This window comes from Sceloporus occidentalis, unplaced genomic scaffold (assembly GCF_023333645.1).
Source record: "Sceloporus occidentalis isolate IW3139 unplaced genomic scaffold, rSceOcc1.0.p SCAF_5, whole genome shotgun sequence".
Classification (NCBI taxonomy): Eukaryota; Metazoa; Chordata; class Lepidosauria; order Squamata; family Phrynosomatidae; genus Sceloporus; species Sceloporus occidentalis.
This window is the reverse complement of record NW_028316985.1, coordinates 161675855-161696249: the sequence shown is the minus strand read 5'-3', so window position 1 is coordinate 161696249 and position 20395 is coordinate 161675855. Positions and strand designations below refer to the sequence as shown.

Sequence of the window (20395 nt, the reverse complement as noted above, 5' to 3'; positions counted from 1 at the left end):
AAAAATGTTTTGTTTAGAGTTTATTTTACTCTGCAACCTCCTCTATTTGAATGTAATTTTCATAATGAAAATAAAAAGACATTATAGTTTTGGGAGTGTTTTTTCTGATGAACGTTTTGCACAAACAAGTCCCTTGAAAATATTCAATAATCTACACATTTAAAAACAACCACACAGGCAGCATTGATCTAGAAACACATCATACACAAAATGTCTTAATTTTTAAAATACCAAACACCATGGGACACAACTTATCTGTGCTGAAACGATCCCCTCCAGAATTGGGCTAGGTAGCTACGCCCTGGAAAACATGAGGAATAAAAGGAGCCAGGAATACTGCATGATCCAAGCACTTTTTGAAAAACAGTTGGGGCTCTCTTTTGTAAGTCAGACAAATCACAACATTTCACAATTAAATCTCTGATAGTACTTAGATAGCACTTGTCAAAGCCAAAATATGCAGGGAAATCTAGGAAGTGCAGCATGTAAAGGAAGTGGTCCCTAATATACATGATTCACCTATATAAATCCAACAATCAAAAATGTTTAAGAGTACAAAATCTGTTACAAAATGTGATTCAAGCAGTAATTCAGTGCAAACTTGAAAATGGGAGAAAAGGTTAATAGCTGCTCCTTTATTGGTCAGATGACTTAATTTCAAAAACTCCCTGAGGTTAGCAAATAAGTTGTAATCAAACCATTTCCAAAAGATATTCATGAAATTTCTACCAATGTCAATTTTTTTTTGAATTCATAATTTTGTTGATACTTTTTTCTTCCATTTTAAACTTCTAATATTGAGAACATTTAAAATCATGGTTATATTTGCCAGTTTTAATTTTACTGCTTGTGTCTGCCATAAGCATTTCGATGTTGGAAATAATCTCATTTGACTAAAAATCTACAGTGATTTGAACTAAATGAAGCCGTACACAATAACGGAACACTCTATAGCACCGAGACCCAACTGAGCTTAATGGGCATATTTCCAAGTAAGTGGGTACAGATTTGCATCTTAAATCTATAATTCAAGTTTGTTGTTTATTTGGCTTAAGACCTATACAGAAAAAGAAAACAATTTAAAAAACAAGACTGAGTTCTTATTGCTACAGTAAGCTACTTAGATTTGGGTCGGAAAAGCAGCTTCTTAGTTAACATTGAAGCAAAGCAAGGAATCTGCTTTTTCCCTAGAGCATTAATATCTCTGCACACATCAACTTTACGGTGAGACACCTTCCTGTTAACCAGTGTCAGTAATTCTGTGAACTCCAGGGATGACCCATGCTGTCTTATCATCTTACACAAATCTTGAATGTACCAGGAACCATTAACAGTCTCACGATGAGAATAGTACCCTGTTGAGGAGAAAACAGAACAACGTTTTGATGAGACTTCATTCTGGATCTTCATCCAGTATTTTTAACTAACCACAAGTAGTCTAAGTCTATGGTTGCCTCTACACTGTAGAAATAATGCATGTTGACACCACTTTAACTGCCATGGCTCCATTCTACGAAATCCTGCGATTTGTAGTTTAGGGCAGCACCACCACTCTTTGGCAAAAAAGGCTAAATACCTTGTAAATCTACAAATGATACGATCCCACAGAATGAAGCTGCATCACTTAAAGGAGTGTCAACCTGCATTATTTCTACAATGTGGATGCACTCTATGTTGTTAGACTGAGAAAGCTTGCAAATCATGTCTTGATACAAAATAGGTTTCACTGTGGCCTCAACTGAACTTGTTTTTAATAAACTTGCTTCGAACTGCAGCCTTCACGTCTTGTGGTAGACTGATTCCCAGAACATGAATGATTAAGAGCTGCTTCCATTTTTCACTTTTTAACAGCACACATTACAAAACAATCCCCAAAGTCAATGCTTGAAGTTTACAAGAGCAAAAAACTCCAGCACGGCTTCAGAAAAAAAAAGACAAAACTGTTCTACCTAATGTTATCCCCTTCCTTTGCTTAAGTTGGCCCTTGTGCATCATTTGAACAAGAGGGATGGTAGAGACTATTATCATTTTCTCAGCAGAGTCCCTGAAGGGTACTTAGAGACTATGGTGAGATAATGATACTAGTCTCTACTAAGATTTGAATGAAGACATTGCCACACTATAGTTCAGAAATGTTGCAAAGAATACCTAGTAGGGAGCAGGGCTGTTGTAAGTGTATGTGGGGGGTGGGTGACTTTATCTGCAGAACATGTGTCTGCAAGGAAGGAACCCCTGCAACACAACTATGCATGGCCTTTTTAATGAGATGGAGAGGGGGATGTGAAAACCTTTAAGGTCTTCATTTTATTGCATTTCTCTGAATCCCATTTAACTTTTTTATTGGGTTATGAAACTTACAGGGTTAGAAATGGATAAACTAATTTACACTTTTCTACTAATGTGCCTTTATTTAATTATTTTGTGTACTTTACATTTCTCTCCACTGACTAGAATATATTTGTGCATATATCCCCCTCCATCCACACAAATAATTTAGGAAATGGTAATTGGTCACATTGTATAATGTAATAATAATAATACTTTTATTTATATCCCTCTTTTTGTTACAAAACAATCAAAGCAGCTTACATTATTAAAATCATCCAATATACATATAATGTCTCAATATCCCTCCCCCACATTTCTTTCTGCTTACTGAGGCAGGTTACAAACCGCCTGTTTGGGGCTGCACCCGCCCCTTTCCCCGCTGTATCGGGGCCTCAGCGTTCAGAGCGGCAGCCGCTGAGGCTCCAATCTGCCGCTTTTCAGGCTGCGGGGAAGTGGCAAAAGGCCCCTTCCCTGCAGCCTGAAAAGGGGTGTCCCTGGGGCTTCAAGCCCCAAGGACACCCGGCGGCGGCGGGCAGGAGGAGAAAGGGGCCGCTTGGCCCCTTTCTCCTTTGGTCCGCTGGGCGCAGCCGTCTGAAGGCTGCGCCCAGCGGACCAAACCAGGAAGGAGCTCCGAAACGGAGCTCCTACCTGCTCCATGCTAAGGGCGCACTAAGCGCCCTGGAGCGGAGTGAGGACATCACGTCCGCGCCGCCCCGTATAAAGGCGGCGCGGCCGTGACGTCCTCATGGCAGCGGCCGTGTGGAACGGCTGCTGCCATTTTGTGCGCGCAGAGCGCGCACTAGGGTTAAGGGGTGCGGAAGCACCGCCCCTTTCTAACCCTAGTACTCGTTCCGCACGTACTTTCGTGCCCGTCTGTAACGGGCCTGAGTTTTCCAAAGCTCCCAAAAGGCCTTCAGATGTGCAAATTCTCATGGCAAAATACATTTTCTTCTCTCAACAAGCCTTGAGACATGATAAAAGGTTGCATCTTTGCAAGATTGCTGAATCATATCAAATTCCTTCTCACTAAATCAGAGTGTAGAATATGTAGAAGCCTTTACATATACAGTTGTAAACTTGCAAAGCCTTCATTCATTGCTGACTTTTGTGTGGATATGAGTGGACCAGGCTAATATAGGATCGTACTAAATGCATAAAAAGCATGAATGCTAATATCCATTTGTACTCACATTTGTGCATCCTTGCACAAAAAAGGTAATGCAAGTATACCAAAATACTGACTTCAAGGTAACTGTCACCTTGTTTTGTGGGTAAGAGAAATGCTTCTTTCAAACAATTACCCAATCAAACTCAGGTGAAGTTCAGATGTGATTCTCACCTTCTGCTACTGAGTAACACATGAGGAAGTCTGCACCAGCAGGTAAGGTATACACAGCAGCAGCATCAACTTTTGTTTCATTGATGTCTGATTCCTTCGTACTATCCACTGAATCGGTCGCAAGAACTGGGTCATCATGTTTATCTCCTCTGCATGCCTAGTATTAAGAGAAAGAAATCTCAACATTAGGTATCCTAGCTGAGCAACATTACAGCAGATCTGAAAAGATTCTCCAATCATTGACAGGCATTTCAAAAAGGTTAATTCCTTTTTGTTTGTTTATGACAGTATTTTTCTGGGAAGCCTTAGGTTAGAAAGTAGAACAAATGCTGGGAAGAGTTTGTCTACTTTCCATTGATTTTTAGAAAGAGGCTTGCATTCCCACCACATAAAGGAGATGCTTTGATGCATAAAGCAGTGCTTAAAACACAGGCAAAATTTAAGCTGCCTCTCCTAATACACAAGAGAAGAAAAGGTTTCCGCAAATGGGCAATCATAAACAGGCATCCTCTACCCACCCTTCACTGAAAAGGAGAAACTGCAAAAAGCAGCAAATGCTTTGGCCACTAAAATCTCTACTCTCCAAGCTGAAATATATTGTATTTCAATCCATATACAGTGAGCCCTTGGTATCCACTGGGGTTTGATTCCAGGACCCCCTCCTCCACATGAATACCCAAATCTGCAGATGCTCAATTCCCATTAAATACAATTGTGTAGAAAAATGGTGTCATTTATATAAAATGGCAAAATCAAGGTATTCTTTTTGGAATTCATATATTTTTTTAATGTTTTCAAGGCGAGGATGGTTGAATCCATGGGTATGGAGGGCTGACTGTATTGATTCTATGGCAATGTCTGTCTCAATGTAGTGTTTTTCAAGTGCTGGGGCAAATCTCCCATAATTCCAAGGCAGAATAGTCAATGGCCATGCTGGCTGAGAATAGTGGAAAACATCCAACGCACCTGGAGATGGACAGTTAACCAAAACATCAGTTTATTTACATGTAGACCAAAATAAATAATGACAGTTTCTATCCCATCTGTTTTTACTTAATTTTTAATTTTTTGCAACCAAATCATTGCTCTTAACAATGTAAAACTGAATGCTTTCTTTGAGTAAAATTAATTTTCATCTCACAGTGTAACTCAAGAGTCAAACTTTTCCGTCTCACCTGAATGATAAATATTTTTGGCTTCCCTACTAGACTTGGACATTTGTCTCCTCTGAACATGTTGGTCAACGACTGTATCTTTATTTTAGCATCATAGGCATAAACATGGTCATCTTCTCCATGGCTCAGGAAAATGCACATAAAGCAGTCTGCATCTTCATGTTGAGCTGTGGACACTGCAAGGCAATGAGGTTGTAATTTCAAAGGTTACTTTAAAATCAATGTTGGCAAAGTAAGTGATGAAACAAATCTCAGCTTGCTTTGGGAGTGAATTCAGAAACCTAAAGTATAGTGTGTGCATGACTTTAACCTTACACAGACAACAAGCCCCAGATGTTACAATTGCGCACACAGCCATTGAAACAAATGGGACTTGAGGTCCCACATTTTTTGCCATACACAGGGGGTTTGGAATGGATCCACCGCATATACAAAGGGCCCACTGTATCCTTCCTGAGCCAAAATAAAAACATTCAAAAATCTGAACATCATTTTGATATTATTGGACCCCGTTTCGCTATATAGCACTGTGCAAAACAGCACAAAATCCTCTTTTTCAAACTGGACAGCAGAAGTGGCACTCACTAAGATCCAGGACCCACACTGACTTTTCTCTGGACTTCAACAGGCCACAGCACCCCCATGCCAAATTGTTTATTTGGCATGAAAATTGTTAATTATGACCTTAAAAGACCAAATGGCCCAAATGGTCATTTATTTAATATTTCAGGGTCCCCTCAGCCTTTTATTTACACTGATAACAAGCCTTTTTTTAAAACAAAAAGTGATGAATAAATTACCCCCCCCCCTCTGAGTGTGTATCAGTGTGTGTCTCGGGGATGTAGCCAAGGGGTGTGTGTGTGCCCAGCCCTATATATTCTGGTTTTCAGTTATGGAGCTGCATTTCATAACCAGTTTGGACAGCGATGGAGAAATTATAGCTCATTATCAGCCCTAGCCAAAACCACAAAAGATGAAAGAATATGGAAGATGCAATCCAGCAATATCTGGTCACACATTCTCCATCCCTGTCCACTGAAGTTCTCCTGATCAACTTTTCAACAGTGTTGAGAGGGTTCATTTGTTGGAGAATGTATACAGCAATAAGTCTGTAAATGTGAATATTCTGCAGCAGTTCAGCTATCATTCAAAGTCAAGCAAATCTTTAGCTGAGCACAAGGATTCCTCATCCCCACTTCAGTTTCCTAACAGCATTTTAAATTAAGAATTTCCCCAAGAAAGTGACATGTTCACTAGCAAACTATAATATAAATATAGCTGATATTATTTAAGCAAATACTATAGAGCCACCTACCATTGTAAATGTTTTGTAACACTTCTTCTGCTTTCAGATCATCAAAACACTTCACTTCGAATCCAAGTTCAGTCAAGCTATTATAAACAGAAGAGTTTCATTCTAGCATACTGTTCAGGAAAATGTGCATTCGTCTCTAGAACTCACTTTCTCCTTGGTCAAAGAATGCAAGCCCATCTAAACATTCAGTTTTAGAAGCATGGGGAGACTAATTACTGATCTGTTTCTGCTGACATGGATTGTTCAAGACAAAGAAACAACATCCTTCAGACTTACAAAATGCATGTGGTTGCTATTTGAAAAAAGTTAAAACTCTCCAAAGCCACCAAATGAAGTCTGATGCAGCCACTTTAAAACAAAAGAATTCTGAGCCCTGTAATTTATTTTGAATATCAGATATGAATGAAGCTCACAATCCTTTCCAACAAAGATTCATTCCTACGAGCCTTCCCACCCCATGCACACCTTCCCCATGCTATTGTCCTTCCAGAGTATATTGATTAAAACTTAACTGTTTTTAAAAAATGGAAAGCAGAAAACTTTGCCAAACTACAGAAATAACCCAGAGATCTTCTAGCAGATACAGCACTATTTTCTGTCTATTCCTACTGTATAGTCAGATAAACTCAGATAAACCTTCACTGGAGGTTTTAAACAGAGGCTGGAGAGCCAACTCTTAGAAGTGCTGTAGCTGTGTGTTCCTTCCAACTCCCTCCTGCAAATTCTATGGCGTTTGTCACATGAAGGAGATTGGGAGTTTATCCCATGAATATCCCAGAAAAATCAAGTAATTATGCAGAATGATTTCACACGTCACAGAAAACTCACAATTAAAGTGGTCACAAAGAAGCATTAATGGACATCTTTTTATTTTCAGGATTTCAGCTCCTCCTCTTCTTCCCCTCTTCTTCCTCCTCCTTTCTCCCCCTTCATCCTCCTCTTCTGTTGTGATTGTTATTGTTGTTGTTGTTGTTGTGTGCCTTCAGCTCTTTTCCAACTTATGGCGACCCTAAAGAGTTTCTTTGGCAAGTTTCTTCGGGGGGGGGGGTGCCTTTAACTTCCCCTGAGAGGCTGAGAGAGTGTGACTTGTCCAAAGTCACCCAGTGGGTTTGCATGGCTGAGCTGGGATTTGAACCCTGTTCTCCCATTGTCCTAGTTCGATACTCAGGCCACTACACCATGCTGGACCCTCCACTGCACTTATAGGTACAGTACTCAGTTATTATTTGTTGTTGTGTACCTTCAAATTGTATTCCACCTTATGGAGACCCTAAAGCAAACTTATCCTGGGGTTTGCTTGGCAAGATTTGTTCAGAGGAGGTTTGCCATGGCCTTCCCCTGAAGAGGCTGAGAGAGTGTGACTTGCTTTAGAGAGAATTAGGAAAAGTTTAATCCACTTGCACTGTTTTATGTTTACATGTTTGATGACAAACAGCCTTATATTTATAAGTGACAGTTTTCCTGCTAAGTACCTGTATGTCACAAGCATTTGAATTAAAATTACCATATTGAAATCAAATCAAATCTGATTTTTTAAAAAAAAAATTATTTGGTGTGTGTTGGAAGAGGGGTAGTCTTATATGGCGAGTATATCCCAAACTCTATATTTTAACTGGAAAAGTTGGGGGTCGTCTTATACACCCAGTCGTCTTATATGTCGGAAAATACAGTATTATTGTCCTTTCTTCTTTTTTCTTTTTTTTTTTACATGGAGTTGAATTGAATTATACTATATTATATAGAGAACAAAGATCTCCTTACCTGTGTTTCAGGTTCTCTCTATCAGCAAGGGTGCCACGTCTCTCTGGTAACATTAAGTGCCAGAAAAAATGCTCATGATTGAAGATAAGAGCAAGTCCTCTTCTCTTATGGTTCATTTTGTACTCTGCTGCTGGGTGAAAGAGTTGGCTATTGACACAAAAATAAAGCACACCAGTTAATACACACAGTTACTCTCTTGCTCTGTCATACACATGCTGCTACTGTTGGTGCTGCCAAATATGTTTCAACAAGTTGATGGCTAGGATTCAAAGACCTGTAGTGCTTTGCATGTCCAAGGAAACCTTATATTTCCAAGATAGCAGGTCTCAGTGTCATAGGCCAAACTGCTTTTGAAACATAATGGAGTTTCAAAAATAGTTGTATTATTCAATTATAGGTCTGCTAGTTCAGTAAATAACTTCACTGAGTATGAATAGGTTCCCCCATGTACCCAAAGGGGCAGTTTTCCATTATGAACAATGTTTGTAAAGATTATTACTCAAAAAGAAGATAAAATACACAGGCTAACTTCAAGTTCGTTCGTTCATCCGTTTGTTCCATCCATCCATCCATCCATCCATCCATCCCTGAGTTCTAACAATTCTAGTCTACAATCAGATTCCTATCCAATGGTGCTAGTGAAAAAATGCTGAGTATCACTTATTGACTACTTGACAGTTAGATCAACTGGAAATATTGCAACAGAAGGCTGCATCAATAGAAGTATAGTGTCTAGATCAAGAGAAGTAATAGTGCCACTCTATTCTGCTCTGGTCAGGCCCCACATGGAATATTGTGTCCAGTTATGGGCACCACAATTTAAAAAGGACATTGAGAAACTGGAGCGTGTCCAAAGGAGGGCGACTAAAATGGTGAAGGGTCTGGACACTATGCCCTATGAGGAACGACTTAGGGAGCTGAGGATGTTTAGCCTGGAGAAGAGAGGGCTAAGAGGTGATATGATAGCCCTGTTTAAATATTTGAAGGAATGTCATACTGAGGAGAGAGCAAGCTTGTTTTCTGCTGCTCCAGAGACTAGAACGCGGAACAATGGATGCAAACTGCAGGAAAAGAGATTCCACCTCAACATTAGGAGGAACTTTCTGACAGTAAGGGCTGTTTGACAGTGGAACTCTGAGTGTAGTAGAGTCTCCTTCCTTAGAGGTCTTCAAACAGAGGCTGGATGGCCATCTGTCGGGGATGCTTTCATTTAGATTTCCTGCATAGCAGACGATTGGACTGGATGGCCCTTGCGGTCTCTTCCAACTCTACGATTCTATGATTCTAAGAACTTTTACTAAGCGTTTGACAGAAAGAGGACAAGGGAGTACCTATGTGCAGGTACAACACTTGGAGAGAGAGAAAAAAACCCATCGCTTATTAGACCTAAATTGTTATGTCTCACCCAGGCCTAAGTTGGATTTAGCTCCCCTGCAAAATAATTGCCTCAGGATTTTAAAAAAAATAATGTAGTTTTTTGCAAATCAAATTGAATTTTTGGGAAAAATAATTATATTTATGTTTATCTTAGGCCAGAGAGGAAATGTTGCATTATGTTTATGTTTATCTTAGGCCAGAGAGGAAATGTTGCATTTATGATTCTATGTTTATGATTATTAATTTGGATTCTTCACAAGGCAGAATTCTGATTGCTCATAAAATATTTATCTTTGAACTGTCACTATCTTGGAACAAAATTATATTTTGTAAACATATCCACAAAGTGACTGAGATGTGATTTTTATAACAAAAAGCATAATATATGAACTTTCCCATTCTTTTTTTTTTTTTTTTTTTTTTTTTTTTTTTTTTGCTTTCCACTATCAGTTATCTAACACAACAAATAACCTTACCTTTCATCAATGGCATCTGTCTCTGTGAGGTTTTGCTGTCCATCTACAATTCAAAAATAATTCAAAACATGTATGATTCCTGTGCACATTCAGGCATAGGTAACACCCAATTTTACAGTTTGTTTTTTCAAAGAACATGCAGGCAACATTTCAATTTTTAAAAAATATCTAAGACAATTAGATATGGATTTGTATTATGAATTTTGTAGTTACAGTAGATGTTTGGAGTTTTTCTTATTTACTTAGTTTTACTTATTCCAAAATCTATGATTTATAATACAAAAAAGGATGCTTTATTCTGAATATGTTTCATCAGTGGAATGTAAGACCCAACAACTGTGTGGTGGAATGAACCCATGATATTTTTTCCACGCAAAGTCCCAATATTCAAACTAACAAAATCAATATTTCATCTTTTTAAAAAAAAATACTAAAAAGATACTGTTACTATCAAAATCCTGGAAACATTCCAGAAGCCAGCAGTAGGTGGTAGCTTCCTTGTCATGAGGTGGTGAAACTGTTTTAAATTGTAGTCTCAAATGTAAAGAAGCTATTAACTGAATCCACAAAAAATAGGTTCAGTCCCTTGGACAGTTCCTTTAAAATTTGGATTAAAACCTGCAGAAGATTCTCACATACATCTAGAAATGGAACTCACCAACTGCCATTGTCTAAAGTAGAATTATTCCACTTTTTAACATTCAAGTTGTTATACTTCCTGCCTCTGCTCTCTCATCAATTCTATTCTGTAAGTGAGCATTCACAAATTTTTACATGCTGTCATGTGTATATAGCTTTATATGAGTAGCTCTAGACTGAGGTTTTAATCACGGTGAGCAATGGACGTTTTTGTTGTTAATGATGATGTTGATGTTGTTGCCGTGTGCCTTCCAGTCATTTCTGATTTATGATGATCCTAAGGTGAACCTACCATGGGGGTTTTCTGAGGCTGTGTGTGTGTGACTTACCCAAAATCACCCAGTGGGTTTCCATGCCCAAGTAGGGAATCAAACTCTAGTCTCCAGAGTTGTAGTGTTTTACCTATCTAAAAATCAAAGCTATCCTTGACTCTTTGTTATTCCATGATTATCCCCCACACCCTTCTTTAAGACAATATGTTTCTTTTACTTGTTTTTCATTCTGCTGCCACTTAAAACATTAATTTACAACGGTATTTTTTTAACAAAAGCCAGGTACTTACCATCTTTGAGTCGCAACACATTCTTGCTATCCACATGGATTTCTCCTACAGTAAAAACAAACAAACATATATTTAGTATCTCCCTCGACATATTCAAGTCCAGTTGCAAAAAGTGAAGTGTAGTCAGTCTACAGTGAACAATTTATTTTCTCTTTAAAACTTTGTACTGTGATGGTTCTGGGTCTTTGAACCTGATGCTTACAGAATTGGAACTGACCATGAATGTTCATTCTTGGATGGCCCAGATGAACAGTCCATAAACTACTGAGTTATTCTTTGTGTGCCAGCAAACAAAACAGGAGTCCAAAGTTCTTTTCTGTTATGATCAATGACTCATCTTCCTCTCATGACAGTTTTATTTCAAGGCCTGCTTCAGTCCTATATTATATGAGTAACTCTATCTGCATCACCTGTTATCTGTGTATGCATTTCTTGATTTATTTATTTCATGCAGCAACCTTTTGGGAGGGAGTGGACTGCTTCTCCAGGCCATCCATGAATGAATATTCATGTTAAGCACCAGCCCCTCATTCTCTGGATGGCATAGAGGAGTAATCCACAAACTGTTGGGATGTACCCAAGCCCTCGATTTATTCGGCAGGCATGGTTGCCCAGAATTTACCTTACTGACTGTAGGACAGTTTGCTGAAAAGCTGCCTGTGCTGATTTAAACCTGTCTATTTTATGATGTCTTGTAAATGTGGATGCCTCTTTCCACTCTGCCACATTGCAGACATCCCCAAATGATGCAGAACTACATATGCAGTACTGCTTGGCATGGAATGTGTCAAATGTGGCCATACATTTTGTGGTCTCAGTACTTTTGACAAATCATAAAAGAGAAATAGGCATGCCTTTAATCATTGTGCAATCAGTACTTTAGATGCATTATTTTCTAGTGTTATTGGATAGAAGGAGGCAAATATTGCCTTTGTTCGCTTTATATGCTTAGTCCTGTTAATATCACAACCTACCTTTCATCCGGTATGTGATATTTTTTCTGTGGTAGATGTGATGGATCAAACAGGTGCAAAATCCAACAAAGGGAATAGTCTCTCAGTCATGAGGTGTTTCATCACATAGAGGTCTATTTTGGATGATACTAAGTGGACTTGTTCACCTCTGGAGTGAATTTCAAATTAAAAATTTTCTTCAAAAACACAGAGCAGCATGATGTGTTGGCAGTGTCATGTCCACCAGGAGTACTGTAAACTTTTCTGCGAATTCCAATAAGTTAAAGAGTATTGGTGAAAATACACATGGAGCAGGCCATGGTAATGTTGATAGCTCTTTATTGGCTGGGATGCCCATATTTTCCAGTATGAATTTGGCTATCCATTAATAAGTATTGGCAGCTGCCAAACAGATCAGATTTGGTTTTTTGTGGGTTTTTCGGGCAATGTGGCCATGTTCTAGAAAATTTTCTTTCTGACGTTTCGACGCATGCATAATTTAAACAGCATGCCTCCAAAGTGACCTGAAGCCGCTTTATTTCGGCCTGTCTGTATGGGGCCTATGTAATGTTACTGGGTCTTTTAATATTGCTCTCCTTAAGAACATGGGGATGTCATGAAAGACTCCAGCCTTATGGTTTAAGTACTTTAATTAATTCTGCTACCTGTTCTTTTAGGGTACTTGGCTTTATCTGTTTCTCAATTCTTTCTTTTAAGAAAACTAAGAAATAACTAACCTGTACTGCATTTATATGTACCACATGTGACTGATCGTATGCAGTCTTATCCATTGAACCAAATGGATTGTTGAAATCAAGAGGCCTATAACTCTTGCCATCACTTTGACAGTTTTTACTTCCTTCCTGAATTTATTTTTTCCTCTCCAAAGAGAGAAACATACATCCTTTCCTCATATTTGTCTAAGCTCCTAAATCTGTAAAGGAAGTGGTAAGCTCAAGATAGATCTTCTTGAGATCTATTAGGAACCCTTACTTTTGTAATGTTGCTATTGCTTGGTTTAAATCTCTTTTCATTTTGTGTCTTCACACTGCCTTAAAAAAGATGTTGTCTAAACAAAAGAACATTTGATTTCCCTTTTCCCAAGATGTGTCAGTGATGTCAAGACATTGGTGAACATTCTGGGTGCTGACATAAAACCGAAAGGGAGAGCCTTGAGTAAATAACAAGATTCCTGAAACCTCCTGCAGGTTACATAAAGCTGGAGTCTGGAACATTTGATACCATACAAATATTCAGGTACTTGAATCCAAAAACTGGCCTGCAAGTATGGTTCTTGAGTACCATAAAGACAATACCCCTTTGAATCTTTGGTTATGGCTCCAATCTGCAAGAGGTGCTCTATTACTTAGAATCATAGAATAATAAAGTTGAAAGAGACCACAAGGGCTATCCAGCCCAACCCCCTGCCATGCAGGAAATCCAAATCAAAGCATCCCCGACAGATGGCCATCCAGCCTCTGTTTAAAAACCTCCAAGGAGAGAGACTCCACTACACTCTCAGGGAGTGTGTTCCACTGTCGAACAGCCCTTACTGTCAGGAAGTTCCTCCTAATGTTGAGGTGGAATCTCTTTTCCTGCAGCTTGCATCCATTGCTCTGGATCCTAGTCTCTGGAGCAGCACAAAAGCTTGCTCCCTCCTCAATAAGACATCCCTTCAAATATTTAAACAGGGCTGTCATATCACCTCTTAACCTTCTCTTCTCCAGACTAAACATCCCCAGCTCCCTAAGTCGTTCTTCATAGGGCATGGCTTCCAGACCCTTCACCATTTTAGTCACTCTCCTTTGGACATGCTCCAGTTTCTCCACATCCTTTCTAAATTGTGGTGCCCAGAACTGGACACAATATTCCAGGTGGGGCCTGACCTGAGCAGAATATAGTGGCACTATTACTTCTCTTGATCTAGACACTATACTTTTATTGATGCAGCCTAAAATTGCATTGGCCTGTTTAGCTGCTGCGTCGCACTGTTGACTCATTTTCAACTTGTGGCCTACTTGGATTCCCAGATCCCTCTCACATGTAGTTTCATTCAGCCAGGTGTCACCCATCCTATATCTGTGCATTTCATTTTTCTGCCCTAAGTGCAGTACTTTGCATTTCTCCGTGTTGAATTTCATTTCACTTTACATACTATCTTTTTGGTAACTGTGATGGAAGCTATCTGCTTTTTGGGCTTTAGACAAAAACAGTTTTGTATCTTTGAGAGACCACTTGATTGTTGTCTGTTGTTATTTTTGGCCATAACTCACCAAATTGCAGAAGTCTTTTTCCCTCCAGGATTGTCTTCTATCAGTACTGCTGGCAGCCTCCTCTATTAGTTTGGCTTGTCCCTCTTCTATTTTGGGAAAGGTTTGTCTTCTCTGATGATAATCTGTCCCATTCCACTGTGGCCTTCCATATCTTGCATCAGTTTGTTTTCCAAATCCTCTACCTCCTCAAAAAGAATAATATGTATTTCTGAACTGTTTCTTTTCTGGTTTTCTTTTCAGTATGGAACGCATTTTTTAAAATTCTCTACCAACACCTTCTCAAAGGGCACTTTCCCAAAGAGAAGCTCCCCTTGGAAAGGTATGAATGCTAAATTTGTTCTTGATTTCTAATTGGTCTCCCAATGCTGAAGCCAAAGTAATGTTCTACCCACAGTTATTTTCCTAGCTGCAAATGCTGCTGCGTCAAATCCTCCATCTGCTGTGAATTGTAGGGCTTTCTGTATTCTTTTCACTGATATCTTAAAATTTCTTGTGTCCATAATACAACTGCTCTAGCAAACATAGGAGCAGCAATTGAGGAACGGATTGCCAATTTTGACACCTCACACAACCTTTTTAATGCTGTCTTAATTCTATGTTCATCCATGTCTCTAAGTGCTATGTCCCCCTCTTTAGGGACTATTACATGAGAAATTAACTACTGAAATTGGACCATCGACTCATGGGACTTTAAGATGCTTCATGTCCTTCTTCTCATATGTGTATTGTTTTTGATTATATCATACCCTAGAAATCTCTTTGTGTTTAATGGAGTCTCCCATCTAAATCTATTAATTCTTTGAACATTTCTAGCAATGGAATCCCACTACCTCTTAGTGTTGGTCTTTTCACTACTGTTGCTGGTCTATTATTATTTCCTTTCCCCCAGCTGTTTTGAACATCCTCCTGAATATTGTCTAAACCTAATGTCTGTAGCACCCTTTTAAAATATGTTTAAAACCTTTTTTGATTTCTTTTATTTTATGGCCTCATTTTATTGTCTGTTGTTTTGTTTATTTTTAGTTGACTCACATGGAGAATTTTGTTCCACACCATGTCACTTGAATTAATTGGATTAACTGATGGCTGTAACTCATTGGATAATGAATTCATTGTATTCAAATCTTCTCTGTGCATCAAATTCATTAATTTGATGAAACCAATTCATTAAGTTGTAGTTATTATAATGCATTAAGCCTCCTTCCATTACTAAGAGTGTTTCATGAGTTAAACATACTATTAATTTCTCTACTCACTGATTCCCTAATTGAATCTTGTATATTTCACTAAACTAGAGGCATGTGGTTGAACGTGTGTTAATTCATTTACTGCTTCTTGATTCTCTGTCAGCATGCTTTTTAAATATGTCAAGAATGAAGGTTGAGTTTCTTTACTTTTTTGCTGCTCTGCTGATTCTCTTGGTCCTGTTTCACTTCCTTGTTTACACTGTTTGCATCATCCAAGCTTCGCGCCTGCATCCTGGCTTCCTTCTTTGTTCATGATGCCTGAAAATGCTGGACAGTTCAACTCTACCTCCTGTTGTGGAATCTCTATTCCCAACATCGTGGCCTGAAGCAATGATAAGAGATTTCTCTGTCTTCGTTTCTAGAATTCCTGGTCCTATCCAAGGAAGTAATTCTTATTTACTTGTTTTCGCCCAAGATTTATTTTCTTTACCATTTTTACCATGACAGCAGTCCAGTCTGCCTTTCTCTGTTTCTTAATTTGCAGTTTTGGCTGCTTTAGAAGTGTCTTTTTTCAGAGGTGAAGCATACAGGCCAAAAGGATTGTTCCAAGGCCCCTCCAGCCACATTTGGGCTGAGACTGTGGCAACCACGTGGACCATTCTCAAAGTGGGCCGCCACCATAAGTCTCAAGCCAGACACCACAGGAATGGATTAATACTGCTCCTTTTTGCTCTGGTCTTTTGGACTGGAGTGTGACTTTAGGCCATATTGGGGGCATGCGTCATGCCATGTCCCCAAAGTGGCCCGAAGCTGCTTCATTTTGCCTGTGTGTTTCAGCCTCAGTTGCTGTTGCTTGACGAGACTAATGTACTTTTAAATGTTTTTTCATTATTAACCTCAGATGCACATCCAGGTTTTTTCACTTTATTTTCTCTGGCTATGACCTTCCGGGAAGCAGTTAGTGGAGCTGCTTCTTTCACTGTATCTTCTGCGTTTTGCTCTTTTCTTTTCGAATGGCAGAGATGTGTCAATATTAATTCATTCCTCATCAAATGCTTCTCCTTTCTTCTCCTTTGTGTGTTGTTCTTTATTAAATTGCTAAATTGTAGATATGTATTTATTTGAAAGGAAAAACGCATCTTGCTAGTTAGGTGTGTGCTGAGAGAAGTCAATGGTCATAACAAAAAAGAACTTTGGGCTTTGGACCCCTGCTTCATTTGCTGGCACTTCAGGAATAACGCAATGGTGTATGGCTTGCTCCTCCATGCCATCCAGAGAATTACTCTTGTCACAGCATGATTGCTGTCAGGGAAAGACTATATCCACCTAGTGAGTGCCAACATTCTAAGTGCCCTAGAATCATAAAATCATAGAGCTGGAAGAGACCACAAGGGCCATCCAGTCCAACCCCTGCCATACAATCAAGGCACTTCCAACAGATGGCCATTCAGCCTCTGTTTAAAAACTTCCAAAGAAAGAGACTCGAGGCAATATATTCCACTATCAAACAGTTGTTACTGTCAGGAAGTTCTTCCTAATGTTTAGGTGGAATCTCCTTTCCTGTAGTTTGAATCCATTGCTCCATGTTCTAGTCTCTGGAGCAGCAGAAAACAAGCTTGTTCTTCTTCAATATGACATCGTTTTAAATATTTAAACATGGCTATCATGTCACCTCTTAACTTTCTCTTCTCCAAATTAAACATAGCCAGCTCCCTAAGCCACTCCTCATAGAGCCAGTGGCTGGGGTGTGCAGACCACACTGGGTGATACCACAGAGGGAGAGGGGTGTCACCTGGTGTGGTAGTACACCCCTAGGGGAGCAAATGGCTGTCATACAGGATCTCCACAGCCATGGCTACATGGAACTCGGAAGGCCAGAAGAAGGTGGTTGCCTTCTGGGTACCGCACATCCATGGCAATGTGGGACTCAGAAGTCCATAGGGCATGACTTCCAGACCTACAAACAGTTGTGGAGCAGACCTTAGGGCTGCTGATAGTGATGAGCGTGCCCTGCACCTTGCTGCTGCTATGCCACAGCAGTGATCAAACATTGATCAAAATGGAGACTGCAATCAAGAAATCAGAAGAAGACTAGAAATGAGAAGGGCAGCCACAAAAGAACTAGACAAGATCCTAAAGAGTAAAGATATACAACTGAGCAATAAAATTAGAATCATCCAAGCCATTGTATTCACCATCACCATGTACGGATGTGAGAGCTGGACAGTGAAAAAAGTAGATAAAAGGACAGCCAAAGAGACAAACAAACAGGTCCTTGAACAGATCAAACCTGAAATCTCCCTGGAAGCCAAGATGGACAAACTAAGGATGTCATACACATCATGAGAAGGCACAACTCATAAGAAAAGACAGTGTTAGGAAAAGTGAAAGGAAGTAGAAAGGAAGATGTGACACCAGATGGAAAGCTCAGTCAGAAAGGATGCAGGCCTGGATTTACAGGATCTAAGCAGAGCAGTAGAGGACAGGGGGTCTTGGTCATGTCTTATCCATAGGGTTGCCATGAGATGGGTCAACTCAAGGACAGATAAGAACAACAAAAAGAGGATGGGAACTCTGTAACCCCTTTCTGTGGAACACTGCTCCAAAGCCTATGAACAGTTCTTGCTAAATGTGCAAATGACTAAGAGACTGCAGGGTGCTCAGGGATGGAAACCGTGCCTTATGAGGAAAGACTTTGTGAGAAGAGATGGTTAAGAGGTGATATGATAGCCCTGTTTAAGTATTTGAAGGGTGTCATACTGCAGATGGAGCAAGATTATTTTCTGCTGCTCTAGAGAATAGGACCCATAGCAATGGATACATCCACAGGAAAAGGGATTCTACCTAAACATTAGAAAGACCTTCCTGATGGCAAGAGCTGTTTGACAGTGAACACGCTCCCTCAGAGAATAGTGGAGTCTCCTTCTTTGGCAGTCTTAAACAGTCATCCGCTGGGGATGCTTTGATTGAGAGTTTCTGTATGGCAAGGGATTGGACTGGATGGCCCTTGTGGTCTCTTCCAACTCTAAGAAGCTATGGGTGCATGGAGGCGTTTACATGCGCCACTCATTCCACCTTGCCAACTGGGCTCAGGTGTGCATCCCTATATCCGCCTGCCTTGGGCAAAGGCTGCTGCCATAAAGATAATTGCCTTGGCACAACTGCTTGTGATCAACCGCTTGGTTGCAAAGCTTGGGCTTTTGTGCCATGCCACATAAGCAGCCTTGGTAAAGGGGTGCTTGTTTTTTGGAGATCTGTTCTCTCTAGTTCCCATCAAACTCGGCTTGGCCTCAGGCGGATTGCTTTGCAGCTGGCTAAATAAACCTCTGGTCTTGGGTGCGCCTCTCCTTGCCCTCAGGGAGAGTCCAGGTACCAGCCCAGGAGCTACAATAAAATGCAAAAGGAAACAACAACACTGTGAGGTGGAAGCCACCCTCTTGGCAGGGAGAAAGTGGGAGGAACAGAGACAGAACAAAGGCAAGCAAAGGACAAGCAGCAGCAAGGCAGGAAGAGACTAAGGCTGCATCTGCACTGCAGGAAGAATCTGGGTTGACACCACTTTAACTGGCATGGCTCAAGGCTATAGGATTCTGGGATTCGGGCAGGGAGGCACAGCCTTGTTCGCACACACAAAGAGTGGGATCCCTCAGACCCTCTGGTTCCTCAGGGAGGCACTGAGGAAAAAGCAACAGGCTTCCCCAACCTGTTGCCTTGCAGATGTAAAGAGGATTACAAATCTCATGAGCCCCACTGTCTGGGGATGATGGGAGTGGTAATTCTCCATGTTGGGGAATGGGATGCTTTTCCAGACGCCCAGCCAGCCTCCTGCCAGCCTTCTGCATGGGCTCAGAGGACCTCTGTAAGGGAAAGAGAGAGAGAAAGAGAGAGAGAGAAGGCTCCAGCCCTGCTCTGTCTTCTCTTTTCCACACTGCAGAAATCATCCGGTTTGACCCCACTTTAGTTGCTCAGGGCTATGAAATCCTGGGATTTGCTTTCTCTTTCTTTCCTCTCTGTTCCCTTTCAACAAAGGAGGCACCTCCTGCCCCTCACATTCCCAGCCCTGCCCTTTAAGAGAATGCTGGACTTCAATTCCCAGAATCCCAGACTATGGGGCCAACATGGCTGAGACTTCTGGGAGCTGAAGTCCAAAATGCCCTTCAAGGGGACAGTTTGGGGAGCATTGGGTCCACCTGCCGCCTGTGGAGACTCCTATTCCCCGGAGCCAAGCCTAGCCAGGGGGAGCAGTCTCTGTGCATGTGCAGAGGGCGAAGGCAAGGGCCAGGAGGGAGCCTCCTCCTTCCCAATTCCTTGCCTCCATTTCTCTTCCTTTGTTCCAACAAGTCCCTTGCAACTATAGAAGCAGCCCTTACCTGAGGCATGGTTGGAGTTCCTCTGTCTCTTGGAGCTGGCCATGGCTGGCCTTTGGGGCTGGCACACAAAGGGCCCCTTGGCTTTGGGGCAGATGGAGTTTGGGGGGTTTCTCTCTTTCTTAGACTTCCTGGAAAGAAGCCACCAGCCTCCCTCCCTCCCTCTTTGCTTTCCTCCTCCTCCTCCTCCCCTTGAAAGCAACTCCCTTTGCCCACCCCTAATGCCTCTCGTCGTCACCAGCAGCAGCCAAGCCTTTGTGAAGCCTTCCTTCCTTATCAAGGCAGGACAGAGCAGGGCGTTCCTCGGCTGCATCCGCACTGCAGAAATAATCCGCTTTGGCCCCGCTTCAACTGCCAGGGCTGTAAGGCTACGGGATGCTGGGGAGAGTAATTCTTATTCTCTTGGAGCAGAGCTCTGGTGCCACAAACCCAACTACAGTGCCTTGAGCCTTGGCAGCTAAAGTGGGGTAAAACCGCATTATTTCTGCAGTGCAGAAGCAGCCTATGAGACTAGAAATGCAGCACCCCCTTTTTTCCCCGTTTTTCTCTGTCCAAAGTTATCTTTCTGGGCATAGGGATCCCCAGCATTTCTTTTATTCAGTTTCTTTGGGATTGTTATCATCATTGTTATTCTCTTGGAGCA

At 40.8% G+C, this 20395-nt stretch overlaps 1 protein-coding gene across 1 annotated transcript; it reads right to left on the bottom strand.

Annotated features, from left to right (window-relative positions):
- Positions 1-5: 5 nt before the first annotated feature.
- Positions 6-19900, bottom strand: CASP6 (caspase 6). Its single transcript, XM_089525979.1, has 8 exons — positions 19756-19900; positions 10973-11017; positions 9772-9814; positions 7919-8065; positions 6158-6234; positions 4843-5018; positions 3668-3824; positions 6-1355 (listed from the first exon to the last, which is right to left on the bottom strand). The coding sequence occupies exons 1-8, from the start codon at positions 19796-19798 to the stop codon at positions 1117-1119; spliced, it is 927 nt and encodes a 308-aa protein (XP_089382105.1). The 5' UTR covers positions 19799-19900; the 3' UTR covers positions 6-1116.
- Positions 19901-20395: the final 495 nt, after the last annotated feature.